The sequence below is a fragment of the Ranitomeya variabilis genome, chromosome 6, assembly GCF_051348905.1.
Source record: "Ranitomeya variabilis isolate aRanVar5 chromosome 6, aRanVar5.hap1, whole genome shotgun sequence".
In the NCBI taxonomy this organism is placed as follows: domain Eukaryota; kingdom Metazoa; phylum Chordata; class Amphibia; order Anura; family Dendrobatidae; genus Ranitomeya; species Ranitomeya variabilis.
Genome location: NC_135237.1, coordinates 337393075 through 337409027, shown reverse-complemented (window position 1 = coordinate 337409027; position 15953 = coordinate 337393075). Strand labels below are relative to the sequence as shown.

The 15953-nt window shown below is 45.9% G+C and overlaps 1 protein-coding gene across 3 annotated transcripts in view; it reads left to right on the top strand.

Annotated features, from left to right (window-relative positions):
- The window catches only part of SLC35B3 (solute carrier family 35 member B3), a 157402-nt gene that overhangs the window by 85899 nt on the left and 55550 nt on the right, over window positions 1-15953 (top strand). For all 3 annotated transcript variants that reach the window (XM_077269841.1, XM_077269842.1, XM_077269839.1), the window contains exon 2: window positions 14-269. In XM_077269841.1, coding sequence (XP_077125956.1) covers window positions 69-269 — 201 coding nt within the window. In that variant the 5' untranslated portion in view covers window positions 14-68. The remainder of the gene's footprint in view (window positions 1-13; window positions 270-15953) is intronic.

Here is a 15953-nt window from a genome sequence, read left to right as displayed (position 1 = left end):
TTGTTTGTTTCAGTAACTCTGATGGTGAAGAGAAGCAGTCAGATGATCCTGTCACCCAACCTGTCAACATGGACCTGAAATTTAACAACTCAAGGAAGTATATATCCATCAGTATTCCTTCAAAGACGGACGCAATGTCTCCTCACATTAAGTCTGTGGATGACATCCGGGTGCTTGGCATCAATCTCAGCCAGTTCCAGAAGCCTGTGCAGTTTTTTATTTGTGTTACCGGAGTTTTTGTTTTTTATTTAATATATGGATATTTGCAGGTAATATTTTATGACAATAATTCTTAGACCTGGTTATATATTTCAATATGTCTCTTATTGTCCTGGAAATTGTCAATTCATTTGTATTGCTATATTTTAAACAGAAATATTTCAGTGATTAGAGGGATAAGAGACTGGCTTCAAAATACTCAAGTTTTGTGGAACATTTTTTAGCATTCATTTGGGACTGATATACCCATAGTTATATTATAAAATTTAAAGGAAAAATCCCATCAAGAATGACATGACGCTATAGAAACTCTTGGCACCACTCAAATTTGTAAATCGGAAAAAACTTTACCATGTGATATTCTTACATATGTTTCTAATCCCACCTCCAAGTACATCTAAACATTCCCTCCTTTCGTTATAGGAAGTTGGGTCGTGTGATCAGTCTGACAACCAGTCCAGTACCATGTAATAATATGTAAACAGGAAGTCAGTCTCTTACTTCCTGTGTACTTACAGGATGAGATTCTTACCTATAAAATCCCTGCTGCCACTTCCAAGATCTCGCCCTGCCCCTCTGTATGTTCCTCATGCAGCTTAAGATATTGGTGAAGACTTATAAAGCTGGCTAAAAGAAAGTGTCATAGAGCAGCTTTCACGCTGGTGGAATATAAGCTGAGCTGTGAATGGTTACTATAGGCAGCAAACAGGTTTTCTTTTAGACAGACTGGTGTATACATCATATAGGATACACTGAGGCTATGCTGCTTACATCAAGGGACAGCAGTTTTGTCACTTATCACTGGCTGCCTTTCCATAGGAACAAGAGCATTATAAACAGAGTTTGGCATCATGGGGCATTAAGTCTCCATTAAAGGGCTTACTGTGCTCACTTTGAGGCGCACAGATTGATTGTTAAAGCAGTTGTCTAGTGAAAACAAGTTATCACCTATTCACAAGATAGATGGTAATTTGTTAGTCGGTGAAGATGTCTCAGCTGCTTCACATTTTTGTTCTTCGATCTGCCAATAGGTGCTGGTCCAACCATGAGATATCCACTGCAAGTTATCTATACTTGTTTTAACTGGACATCCCCTTTAATGATCGTTTTTTGCTCATACAGCATCATGTTATTGGCAATAAAACACCTTTTTGCAAAGAACAATTGGCTGCAAGAACGATACATTTTTAGGTTCCCTTAAAAATCATCTTGCAGGATGAAAGAGCAATTTTCTCATTGCTGTGAATGGCAGCATGTCTAGACATCCAAGTTAATAATCTGGAAACGAACAATCATGATTTTCAACTTGTCTAAATGGGTCGTAGTGTAATTATCATTTTAATTTTTATTTCATAAATCAAATGTACATATGAAAATAAGCAGATTTTTATATCTTGTCAGACAAGTCTGCTGCTTTCTCCTCCTGGACAGATCTTTCAATCTCAGTTGATAGGTAAAAACTATAAAATCTGCATTCAGCAAGGACAGATCTTCTCATTACTGAGACAGAAGGCAGTTGCTGCTCGTAAGATTCTATGGAGAAGGGAGAAGCTAGAGGCAGACAGACATTATGCCTGAAGTTCTCTAAGATGAGAACTCTATATAGAACTTTATAAACATCAACTATTTTATGTGAAAATACATATTTGTAGAACACAGATTTACAAGATTTTAGCAGTGAATTGAGAGGGAAAGATGAGTCCAGGAGGAGAAAGAAATTAAGATAAAAAAAACCCTTTTAAATCTATTTTCACTTGTACTGTTGCTTTATGAACTAAAAACATAAAAGGGCTTCTCACCTTTCAGTTAATGTTCATGCCTGGTGTGTGTGTGTGTGTGTGTGTGTGTGTATATATGTATATATATCAGCGCACTGTGCTTATTCCCAAGTTCTCCAGTTACCACTGTTCCTCTTCTAAGGCATTGGCTGCGGTTCTGAAGTCACAGTGACAGCATGACAGCCAGTGAACTAAGCAGCTTTGAGCAGAGACTTCCATTTAATCTGGCAGCCCAAGAGCTCACTGATTGGCTGCCACGCTGTCAATGTGACGTTGGCACCGCAGCCAATGTCAGACAGCAGGAGAAGCGGTGGAGACTCTGCTCTGGGCCCGGTGAATCAGTTGGTTTTGTTTGTTTGGGTTTTTTTGTTTTGTTTTTGCAACCAATTGCGCTTTACTTACCTTCTCTGTGTACAGTGCTGTTTCTGGCGCTGCAGCTGTAATTGTTTATAGGCTACAACGGCACTGCTGCACCCCATCACTGAGCTCAGCTGCTCTACTGATGTATGTATAAGCCGCTAATTTTAGTGATTAGTTGTGACAATACCGTATATACTCGAGTATAAGCCCTAATTTTGCCACAAAAAACTGGGAAAACTTATTGACTCGAGTATAAGCCTAGGGTGAGAAATGCAGCAGCTGCTGGTAAATTTCAAAAATAAAAATAGATACCAATAAAAGTAAAATTGATTGCAATATCAGTAGGTAAAATGTTTTTGAATATCCATCTTGAATCAGGAGCCCCATAAGATGCTCCATGCAAAATACGCCCCACATAATGCTCCATAAAGTTCATGATGGGCCCCATAAGATTAATACAAAAATATACCCCATATAATGCTGTACAAAGGTTACTAATGGCCCCATAAGATGCTCCATAGAATAATATGCCTCTTATAATGCTCCAAAAAGGTTGATGACCTTGTGAGATGCTCCATGGCATAATGTGCCACATATGCTGCTCCATAAAGTTGATGGCCCCATAAGATGCTCCATAGCATAATATGCCCCATATAATGCTCCATAAAGGTTGATGGCCCCATAATATGCCACATATGCTGCTGCGATAAAAAAAAAAAAAAAAATGACATACTCACCTCTCATCACTGGGGGTCTGGTGCCTGTGTCCTGAGCAAGCGGGGACACTGGCGTGCTATGGGGGTAAGGTGCCAGTGTCGCAAATGGCTCAGGCCCCCGGCACTTGCGATATTCACCTATCCCCGTTCCACAGCTGCGCGTCGCTGTGTCTTCTGGGTCTCTGCAGTGACTTCAGGCAGAGGCACTAAACACGTCATCGCGCCCTCTGACTTGAAAGTCACAGCCAGAGGATGCGGAAGACGGAGCGCGGCGGTGGAACGGGGACAGGTGAATATCGCATGGCTCACACTCCCCCATTATACTCACCCCATCCCAGCGCGGTCTCTCTGTATGTCCCTACTTCTCCGGCGCGCGCCGGCAGCTTGTTCCTGTGTTCAGCGTTCACATGGTACCGCTCATTAAACCCCTAAAAATCACTTTTATTAATAATTCAATATAAAATCCTGACCCCAAAAAAAAAAAAAATTGTCACAAAAGATATATCTAAACTATTATGGTCCTAAATACCACTGATGCTCAAAACTACCTTGCTGTGGAGGTTGGCACCCTAAGAGACGATTTTTTGGCGCCCCCACTCAACGTAGACTGTCCCTATCTCCCCTGCACTGTCCCTTAAAGTGCAGGCAGGAAAACAATATAGGGAAAGTGCAGTGGTGAAAAGATAATTTATAAAATATAAACCATAATCAGGACCTAAATAGGTGCCTCCATATAGAAGAATTGGCAAAACGCACAAAAGTTTTAGCAAATAGTGCCCCTTTATACAAAAAAATCGTATTTCAATGGCAACCAAGATATTGCTCAGTCCTAAATATTTCAATTTATTGCCAGAAAGAAATCATTGCTCCAATGGCGACAGTGAAAATATACACATGTTATTGACTTCACCATTGGGCACATAGTCAACAATATCGCACCTCTATTCTGGCAAAGCATAAAAGAGCAGCCATAGAAAGAAAAATAGTAAGGGATAAACTTAGCGTGTGCCGTGTCTCCTCGTATCTCCTCAACGCGTTTCCCCGCTCTTGCGGTTCATCAGGAGGAAGCGATGGTGTATTGATGTAGCATGCCACCTAGATATAGGGCATAAGCCGGCCTTGACAATATGGGCTTAAATAGCCCATAACAAACTGCGTGCCAAAGTAAGTCACGCCCCCTATCATACGGAGTCCCTGATGGGTCAATAAGGTGCCTCCGTCCTCATTTACAATCATAATTCCTGCTACAATTGGGCGACCTTTAAGGGGGCTCGTGCCCTTATGCAATTTTGGTAGAGCATAGAAGGTAGGTTTAACTGGATTATTTGGTATCAAGAACTTATACTCATAAGCCTGTCCGGTTAACCCTTGAAGGGATCCAATACTCTATCCGTGGCCTCGGGCATGCGCACCGGTGAGGAGGAATGGGACAGGGCCCTGTATAGTAGATCTCAACATACCTACTGCGCAGGCGCTCTCTGACGCGCAGCGGGGTGCTGCGGCTTGCGTTCCACGGTGATCCCGGACATGCGCACCTCAGGCCAGGGTTAATACTATTTGTATCGCGGGTATCTGGATATATATGCGTGCTATATTGGGCTTTATTAGATGGCGCCTTATACTGCAAGATATGTGAATGGGGCTATTTAAGTAGAACGGTTATGTATTTATTTATTTATTTATTTATGATTGTAAATGAGGACGGAGGCACCTTATTGACCCATCAGGGACTCCGTATGATAGGGGGCGTGACTTACTTTGGCACGCAGTTTGTTATGGGCTATTTAAGCCCATATTGTCAAGGCCGGCTTATGCCCTATATCTAGGTGGCATGCTACATCAATACACCATCGCTTCCTCCTGATGAACCGCAAGAGCGGGGAAACGCGTTGAGGAGATACGAGGAGACACGGCACACGCTAAGTTTATCCCTTACTATTTTTCTTTCTATGGCTGCTCTTTTATGCTTTGCCAGAATAGAGGTGCGATATTGTTGACTATGTGCCCAATGGTGAAGTCAATAACATGTGTATATTTTCACTGTCGCCATTGGAGCAATGATTTCTTTCTGGCAATAAATTGAAATATTTAGGACTGAGCAATATCTTGGTTGCCATTGAAATACGATTTTTTTGTATAAAGGGGCACTATTTGCTAAAACTTTTGTGCGTTTTGCCAATTCTTCTATATGGAGGCACCTATTTAGGTCCTGATTATGGTTTATATTTTATAAATTATCTTTTCACCACTGCACTTTCCCTATATTGTTTTCCTGCCTGCACTTTAAGGGACAGTGCAGGGGAGATAGGGACAGTCTACGTTGAGTGGGGGCGCCAAAAAATCGTCTCTTAGGGTGCCAACCTCCACAGCAAGGTAGTTTTGAGCATCAGTGGTATTTAGGACCATAATAGTTTAGATATATCTTTTGTGACAATTTTTTTTTTTGGGGGTCAGGATTTTATATTGAATTATTAATAAAAGTGATTTTTAGGGGTATATGTACGCCGTATTTATGTTTTTTCCCCAACAATATTTAGTTTTTTGGCAATACCGCTCATTAAAGTAATGAATATGCGTGCCACACCTATGGGAGTGGAGTCTCGTCCATATTCATTACTTTAATGAGCGGTACCACGTAACCACTGAGCACAGGGAGAGCTGCGGGCGCGGAAGACCATCTGAGAAGCGGGGATGTGCAGAGACCGCGCCAGGAGGGTGAGTATGATGTGACAGCCGCCACAGCTGCCGCTCCCCCGCCGACCCCCTGGGACAATGACTCGAGTATAAGCTGAGGGGCACTTTCAGCCTGAAAAAATGGGCTGAAAATCTCTGCTTATACTAGAGTATATATGGTAGCTTGTTGTGTTTTTTTTTTTTTTTTTTCTTTTTTATACAATGAAGTGAACAGGCAGTCAAAAGTTTTGACAGGATTCTAACCCTTTAACACATCAGTTACTCTTAGGCCTTGTGCGCATGGTGTGTTTTTGCCACGTTTATCCATGTGGATTTAACAAAACCCGGAGCTAGCATAGTGAATGAAAAGCCTGAAGTGTCATTCACACGTTGGGTTTTTTTTGACTTGCAGATTTGGTGCAGAAAAATTTCTGCAGCATGTCAATTCTTTGTGTGTTTTTGCCAGCGGTTTTCACCCATTGACTGCAATGATGTATGTATGTATGTATGTATGTTCCTGCGTTATTCACCTAAAAAACCCAGGGAGAGAGACTCACAGATTTTGCCCAAGAGACTTTGCCGGTAAGATAATATAGCACTTGTCCGCTTGAAAGGTTACTTTCAACTTCATATATGAATTTTGTCACAGTGCTTGTTTACTTTTGCAATTTACTGCTTATTAAAATGTACAGCCGCTCTTGAGATATAAAACAATTTACTTTTGCTTACAGGTCATTGCCTAGGAGACCGACCACTGCAGCTGTTTAGCTTGTTACACTGAATTTCTCTGGGATTAGGAGGAACAGTACACTCCTGCTATCCTTTCCGGCATCAAATTAGCACTTACATATTCAGTAGAAAAGAGATTGTAAGCACTGCGCATATTCTGCTGACTAATGGCGGTGGTCGTTTTCCAAGGCAATGAGCTGTATGCAAATTAAGAAAAGTATAAAACTGTTCAGCAGTTCATGACCTTAACTAGTAGGTAATTGTATGTACAAGCATCATCCAATGATACCCGTTTATGAAGATGGGAATAATCCTTTAACCCCTTTCTGACCTCGAACGGGATAGTACGTCCAAGGTCAGAAGCCCCGCTTTTATGCGGGCTCCGGCGGTGAGCCCGCATCAAAGCCGGGACATGTCAGCTGTTTTGAACAGCTGACATGTGCCCGCAATAGCGGCGGGTGAAATCGCGATTCACCCACCCCTATTAACTAGTTAAATGCCGCTGTCAAACGCAGACAGCGGCATTTAACCGGCGCTTCCGGCCGGGCGGCCGGAAATGAGCGCATCGCCGACCCCCGTCACATGATCGGGGGTCAGCGATGCTTCTGCATTGTAACCATAGAGGTCCTTGAGACCTCTATGGTTACTGATCGCCGGTAGCTGTGAGCGCAAACCTGTGGTCGGCGCTCATAGCACACCTGCATTTCTGCTCTGCTATGTAGCTGAGCCGATCGCGTTGTGCCAGCTTCTAGCCTCCCATTGAGGCTATTGAAGCATGGCAAAAGTAAAAAAAAAAATATAAAAGTTTAAATCACCCCCCCTTCGCCCCAATCAAAATAAATCAATAAAAAAAAAAAAATAAAACCTACACGTATTTGGTATCGCCGCGTTCAGAATCGCCCGATCTATCAATAAAAAAAGCATTAATCTGATCGCTAAACGCCGTAGGAAGAAAAAAATTTGAAACGCCAGAATTACGTTTTTTTGGTCGCCGCGACATTGCATTAAAATGCAATAACGGGCGATCAAAAGAACGTATCTGCACCGAAATGGTATCATTAAAAACGCCAGCTCAGCACGCAGAAAATAAGCCCTCAACCGACCCCAGACCATGAAAAATGGAGATGCTACAAGTATCGGAAAATGGCACCATTTTTTTTTTTTTTTTTTTTTTTTAGCAAAGTTGGAATTTTCTCCTTCGCCTCATTGGGGGACACAGATCGTGGGTGTATGCTGCTGCCACTAGGAGGCTGACACTAAGTGATACAAAGAAAGTGATCTCCTCCCCTGCAGTATACACCCTCCTGCTGGCTCTCAGCTAACCAGTTCTTGCTTAGTGTCCGTAGGAGGCTCACAGACGGGTCTGCTATTCAGACCCCAAAACTCTTTTTACCTTTACAACGGACGAATGGGGCGACGGATTCTTTCATGTTCCGATCTCCCGAACCAACAGGCGAGCACGGGAGTTTTACCTCTCCGTATCCTCTCCTGCGACGTGGGAAGCCACTGCCTGAGCTGACCTTTTCGGGCAACGGGCCCCTTCAAGGGCACCGATCTGCCCTCTCCCTTATCAGACGAGCACTGGAGTGTCACCTCCAGTATCCTCTTCTGCAGCCAGGCCTATTGCCGGACATTCAGCCCTGCCCACCAGGTTATACCCTCGGCTGTTCAGAGGTACTTTCCAGCGTGGCGTCCGAGCAGCCCCCACTGCACCACCACTATTAAGAGCGGATGGTACAAGGAGGCGGACGGTTCCTCTCCACCTCCAAAGGGACGATGGATTGAGGGTTTTTTCTTTGTCCCTGCACCGTCCAAACAGCAGCAACAGCACAGGATCTTTTCCTACCCTCTGACCTGCTGAACAAAGCTGCATAATGGGGTAAGTGCCGGGACTTGAGCGGTTGGAGGGCTCTGCGCATCCGGCTGTTTTTTCCCTCGTTCGGCGCCGACTGGCTTCAAAAATTTAGCCCCTGGCTTCGGGTTTGTGTAGGCCGCAACCCGGATGTCAGCCCCCTGCTAGGCCGCGCTTCAGGCGCCTCTCATTCAGGACGAGAACTCTATTCTCGGCGGCCATCTTAATCCTCCTGCCATTTCCGGACACAAGCTCATCCGGAAGTGGCTGCTGCATCGCACCGGCGATACTCAGCGCTGAAGACAGCGCTATTCCAGACGGGGGACTCAGAATCTCGGTAAGGAGAATCCTCCCTCCGCACCCCTCCCCCGCACGCACCCCGGCAGCATAAAGGGACTAGCGTTCCCTATTTTTAAAACTTAAGACCTGCAATCTCTGATTGTCCAGCAAGCTGCCGGTCTTAAAGGCACGGGTCTTAAGGGTACATGACCGCATTCCCTGGTCTTAAAGACGCATGCCCAGTAGTCGCTGGGCTTATAGGTACATGTCCAGCTTTCCCTGGCTTTGTAAAAACACATGAGCAGCATTCCCTGGTCTTAAAGGTTCCCTAGTTTAAAAGGGGCACATTACCAGCATTCTCTGCTCTGTAAGTCATGACCAGCCAGAAGCCGGTCACCTTTCCCAGAGTACTTAGTTCAAATGAGCTCAGGAGCCCTCCGCCGCCGCCGATCCCGGCTCTTCCCAGAGTACCTAGTTGCCCTCAAGGGGCTTCACCTCTGGCGTAATCCTTGAAAAGTGCCCCGGTCTTAAAGGCACATGACCAGCATGCCCTGGTCTTAAAGGCACGTGACCTGTATGCCCTGGTCTTACGCACATGGCCAGTATGCCCTGGTCTTAAAGGCACATGACCAGTATGTCCTGGTCTTAAAGGCACATGACCAGTATGCCCTGGTCTTACGCACATGGACAGTATGCCCTGGTCTTAAAGGCACATGACCAGTAGGCCCTGGTTCTTAAAGGCACATGAACAGTATGCCCTCCTCCTAAAGGCACAAGACCAGTATTCCCTGGTCTTAAAGGCGCACGACCAGTAGTCCCTAGTCTTAAAGGCGCATGACCAGTATTCACTGGTCTTAAGGGCACATGATCAATCCGAAGCCGGTCACCCTAACTGACCTCTGGAGCCCTCCGCCGCTGATCCCAGTTTATCCCAGAGTACCTAGTCCCCCTCAGTGGACTTTGTCACTAACCGCAACCCACGGTTTCTCTGACCAAGAGATTGAATCCCTCTATAAACCCTCTGTGGCTCGGAGTGCTCGCAGGACCGATATACATGGTCCCTCTCCTACAATGGGAGCCGTCGGCTAGCAGGGGCCGCAAGTATTCTAGAAAAACATACAGGCGTCTAGAAAACGGAAGTTTCATTTCCTGATCTCTCCCCTATGATTTGTTGAGAACAACGCTCTGAATATGGATCGGATATTGCCTTGGATTGCCAGAGCTTCAGAAAAAGAGGGACTCTCTTATTTATATCATCAACAAATTGACGAGCGATTCACTGGACAGAAGCCTCTACGTGGGATGCCATACCTGGTCTGATTTTTAAGGGCGACGGGTCGTTTAAAGGGCACCTATTTCCCCCCCCCCACCATCAACAGATGAGCACATGCAGTGTTGCCTCCATGTATCCTCTTCTGCATCCAGGTCTAACGCCAGACAACCTGCCCTGTCCACCCGGAGACCTGAACTCTGTGGATGTACAGAGGCACCCCTTTTTGGCGTCCGAGCACCCCCCTTTGTATCGCCACTATTTAGCGGCTGATGCAAGAAAGCGGACGATTCCTCTCCACGTCCCTCTTAAGAGGATGGTGGATCGAGGGTTCCTAATTTTCTACTCTGCACGATGATGGCAAGAGATGTTTTTTTCCTGACCTGCTGGATGCAGCCCCGCATTTTGCCACTTGGCAGACTAACCGGGTAGAATTTCTTGTGGTATACCTACCAGTATCCCTGCCCGATTTATCATCAATTAAAATACCACAGACGGTCGGATAGCAAATCTGGTTCGTTCCGTCTTGTGGCTTCGGGTTCAGCGCTCTACCCTTCCTTAGCCGCCACATGGGTTGCTTGACCAATAGTCTCCTGGTCAGAGACCTTAACTACTTCGATTCACACAAGTAACCTTTCCCCGAAGACAGTACAGCTGGCCAATCAAATCTTCTGAGTGTGAGACTAACAAGGGATCATATCTTTTCTACAGACCCAACCAGCAGTGGAAGCGTTGTCCAGGACAGTCTAGATCTAGAGGATCTTGGTTCCAACAAGGGGGAATGAAAAGTAAGACCATTACTGGACCTCAAACTTCTAACAACCTTTGACAAGGTCCTCCTTTTTCAGATGGAGTTCCTCCGCTCAGCTATTACTTCAGCAGAAAAAGGTGGACTTTCTGGCATCCATCGACATTCGGGATTCTTACCCTCACATTGCTATTTTTCCCCTCTACAATAATCCCTTCGTCTTTCCATTCGCGAACAGCATTTTCAAGTCACGACCTTTTCCTTCGGCCTAGCTACCGCACCAGAGTGGTCGCAAGGGTCATGGCGGTTGTCATGTGCCTCTTGCACCCTAGAAGCATGGTCGTCCTGCCCTATCTGGACGACTTTCTAGCCGCTCTTCCAGGACTACGCTGAGTCATCTATATCACTTGCAATACCCTCTCACTTGGGCTAGCAGCTAAACTTAGACAAGTTTTTCCTCATTCCCAGCCCAGCAGATCCTTTTTGAGGATGATCCTGCACAAGAAGGATGGTAATTCTCTCTCGAGTCAAGGTCGTGGCCCTTCAACAGGGAGCTCATGCACTTGATCAGTCATTCCCTCGGTTCATTCAATTCGCTAGGAGGGTTCTGAGGAAAAAGACGACAATGGAAGCAGTTTCTTTCGCTCCGCTTGTTTTCAGCAAGTCAATCAGGCTTTCAAAGGGTAGTCTCTGAGCTCCTTCCTCATCCAGAGCCTTCTCCTGGTCCAATGGTTATTAGGGAATACCAATGCCAGTCTTCTTCTCCCGATCATTGCTCTGGGGATCCGAACGGTACGGCTAATCCTACAACAGGTCCACTGCCTTCAGGCGGGTCAACCATCTGTCTTCAATTGGATAATGCCACGGCTGTGCCGTACGTCAACCATCTAGCAGGTACCCACAGTCAAGCGCCATGGCCGAGGTACCTCGCACTCTCTCATGGGCCGAGATCTATCATTCGGTGATCTCAGCAGTACATATCCCTGGAGTAGAACATGGGCGGCAGACATATTCAGCCATCAGGGTTTCTCCTCAAGTGAGTGGGAACTTCACTCAGAAGTCTTCCATCAGATCTGCCTTCACTGGAGTACTCCAGATGTAGGTCGGATGGCGTCCAAACTGAACGCCAATGTACTCCAGTTCATGGTTTGGCCTCGAGATTCAAGACCATCGCACTGCATGCTCTGTTCTTCCATGGTACCAATTTCCATAACCCCTCTTCCACTACTTCTGAGATCTTTTTGGAAGCAGGAAGGGCCCCAGTGATCCCGGGAGACCCGCACTGACCATGTCAGGTTTTCTCGCAGTACTAGTATTTTTCCGTCTTATTGCGACAAAACTGCAAATATGGACTTTCTCGCAGGGAGTCTTCACCTGTAGTTCTTCCCTACCGCGTACCGTTAGATCTGTGGGACCTTAATGATCCTGGGGATCTTACAGTAGACTCATTTTTCGATCCAGACAGACTTTACTATAAGGGAAGGTCGCTCCCCTTTTTTCTCTGCGTTCTTGTCATCCTGATGAGTCTTCAGAGCTCGCCGCTCTGTTCTTTCAGACTTTTTTTCCTTATTACCATCAAGACAAGGTTGCCCTCAGGCCATCCCCTTCCCTCGTTACCAAGGTGGTTTTGTATTCCCACTGTTACAGGGGCATCGTCCTTCTCTCATCTCTTTCGGCTCCAGTCCACAAAACGGAATGGTTTCTCCATAATCTGGAAGAAGTGAGTGCTCCGAGTGGGTACGTATCGAGGACGGCGTCCTTCCGAAGGTTGGACACTTTACTTGGGCTTCCCGATGGTAAGAAGGCTTCCTGACGATCACAGGAAGGGTTTAGTCATTTCATCAGCCATGTTAGCCTGGTGGATTCTTTTCACCATCCAGGAGTCCTTCCGTGCTAGATGTCAGCCTATCTCCCTGTCTAGGGCTCTAGGCACCAGACGTCGGCAAGCACGGCCGCAAGCTTGCGAATTCCTCCAGTCCGCATGCATTCTTGAAGCACTATAATTCCCACACTTCCACAGATGTGAGTCTGGGCAGGCGGACTCTGCAGGCCGCGGTAGCGCACTTATAAGTAGCGGTTACACAGCCTGATCCGATGTCCCCACCTAGGAACTGCTTTGGGACGTCCCACGGTCTGTGTCCCCCAATGAGGCGAAGGAGAAATAAGGATTTTTGTGTACTCACCGTAAAATCCTTTCTCCGAGCCATTCATTGGGGGACACAGCTCCCTCCCTATTATTAGTTTGTGCTTGTTTTATAATTTGACATGCTATACTTTCATATATAATGTGACATGCTATACGCTCATATGTTGTTATTGATCTCTACTGCTTTTGCACCGAACTGGTTAGCTGAGAGCCAGCAGGAGGGTGTATATTGCAGGGGAGGAGCTAACTTTCTTTGTATCACTTAGTGTCAGCCTCCTAGTGGCAGCAGCATACACCCACGGTCTGTGTCCCCCAATGAATGGCTCGGAGAAAAGGATTTTACTGTGAGTACACAAAAATCCTTATTTTTTCACCACTTAGATAAAAAAATAACCTAGTCATGTTAGGTGTCTGTGAACTCGTACTGACCTAGAGAATGGCAGGTCAGTTTTAGCATTTAGTGAACCTAGCAAAAAAGCCAAACAAAAAACAAGTGTGGGACTGCACTTTTTTTGCAATTTCACCGCACTTGGAATTTTTTTCCCGTTTTCTAGTACATGACATGGTATAACTAATGATGTCGTTCAAAAGTACAACTCGTCCCGCAAAAAAATAAGCCCTCACATGGCCAAATTGATGGAAAAATAAAAAAGTTATGGCTCTGGGAAGGAGGGGAGCGAAAAACGAACACGGAAAAATGGATCACAACTTGGCCATTATATATGGTTATATGGCCTAACGCACTACATTAAAGATGGAGTCATGTGATGGACACATCTGTATGTGGAACGCCCGCCAGGGCTGTGGGGTACATGGTACCGGGTCCGGTACTTAACCCCTTCACCCCCGGAGCTTTTTCCGTTTTTCCATTTTCGTTTTTCGCTACCCTCCTTCCCAGAGCCATAACTTTTTTATTTTTCCGTCAATTTGGCCATGTGAGGGCTTATTTTTTGCGGGACGAGTTGTACTTTTGAACGACATCATTGGTTTTAGCATGTCGTGTACTAGAAAACGGGAAAAAAATTCCAAGTGCAGTGAAATTGCAAAAAAAGTGCAATCCCACACTTGTTTTTTGCTTGCCTATTTTGCTAGGTTCACTAAATGCTAAAACTGACCTGCCATTATGATTCTCCAGGTCACTACGAGTTTATAGACACCTAACATGACTAGGTTATTTTTCACCTAAGTGGTGAAAAAAAATTCCAAACTTTGCAAAAAACAAAACAAAACAAAATTGCGCCATTTTCCGATACTCGTAGCGTCTCCATTTTTCGTGATCTGGGGTCAGGTGAGGGCTTATTTTTTGCGTGCCGAGCTGGCGTTTTTAATGATAGCATTTTGGTGTAGATACGTTCTTTTGATCGCCCGTTATTGCATTTTAATGCAATGTCGTGGCGACCAAAAAAACGTAAATCTGGCGTTTCGAATTTTTTTCTCATTACGCCATTTAGCGATCAGGTTAATGCTTTTTTTTTATTGATAGATCGGGCGATTCTGAACGCGGCGATACCAAATATGTGTAGGTTGGGGGTTTTTTTATTGATTTATTTTGATTGGGGCGAAAGGGGGGTGATTTAAACTTTTATATTTTTTTTATTTTTTTCACATTTTTAAAAACTTTTTTTTTTTACTTTTGCCATGCTTCTATAGCCTCCATGGGAGGCTAGAAGCAGGCACAGCCCGATCGGCTCTGCTATGCAGCAGTGATCATAAGATCGCTGCTACACAGCAGATTTGCAGGTGTGCTGTGAGCGCCGACCACAGGGTGGCGCTCACAGCCACCGGCAATCAGTAACCATAGAGGTCTCAAGGACCTCTATGGTTACCTTCCTGACACATCGCCGACCCCCGATCATGTGACGGGGGTCGGCGATGCGCTCATATCCGGCCGCACGGCCGGATGCGGTAGTTAAATGCCGCTGTCTGCGTTTGACAGCGGCATTTAACTAGTTAATAGCGGCGGGTGATCGCGATTTCACCCGCCGCTATTGCGCGCACATGTCAGCTGTAAAAAACAGCTGACATGTCGCGACTTTGATGTGCGCTCACCGCCGGAGCGCACATCAAAGCGGGGGTCCCGACATGTGACGTACTATACCGTCACATGTCGGGAAGGGGTTAAAGGGATGTGTCACGGCGGCGGTGACCCGGTCCATGGCCCTGGGCACCCAAGTAAAAGGGACAGTCTTTAAAGGGGTTCGTGAAATAATAAAAGTTTGTGACTCCACCTGTGGTACTCGGTCAGGGGTGACTGAAGCTGCTTAAAGGGGTCCTCTGGGGTGGTGTTATGGCAGCAGGGATGGTATGGCTTCCCACAGGTGAAGCTGGGTCCCCAGGGCTCCCGATGTGTTTGGCCAGGATGGTATGGTGCCAGAAATAAACGGAGGACACAGGGTTGCAGTCTGTTAACCTGGTTTACTGATGGTAGACAGCCTCAGTCCAGGGTACCAGCAACAGGTGTTGGAGTCCAGGCACCCTGAAAACGAGTGGGATTCCCTTTGCCAGGTCAGATTGAGAGCCTTCCACTATCTGCTAATTAATAGTCCCTTGCTGCCTGTGGCTTCTGTCAAGGTCCTCTCTTAAGGCTGAGTCACACATAACGATATCGTTAACGATATCGTTGCAACGTCACGCTTTTGGTGACGTAGCAATGATCCCGCTAACGATCTCTTTATGTGTGACAGCGACCAATGATCAGGCCCCTGCTGGGAGATCGTTGGTCGATGGGAATGATCAGGACCTTTTTTTGGGTGTGTGTGACGCCGATCCAGCGATGTGTTCACTTGTAACCAGGGTAAATATCGGGTTACTAAGCACAGGGCCGCGCTTAATAACCCGATATTTACCCTGGTTACCATTGTAAAAGTAAAAAAAAAAACAGTACATACTCACATTCTGTCACTGTCGCGTCCACAGGGTTAAAACTGCTTTTGTGTCAGCGCCAGCTGTAAAGTAGAGCACAGCGGTGACGTGACCGCTGTTACTGCCGGCGCTGACACATTCAGTGCAGGGAAGCTCTCGGCAGCGGCGCATGCATATTAGCAGCGCTCTTGCCGAAAGCAGTTTTAACCCTGTGGACGCCGGCGGGGGACGTGACAGACATCAGAATGTGAGTATGTAGTGTTTTTTTTTTTTTTTTTTTTACTTTTACAATGGTAACCAGGGTAAATATCGGGTTACTAA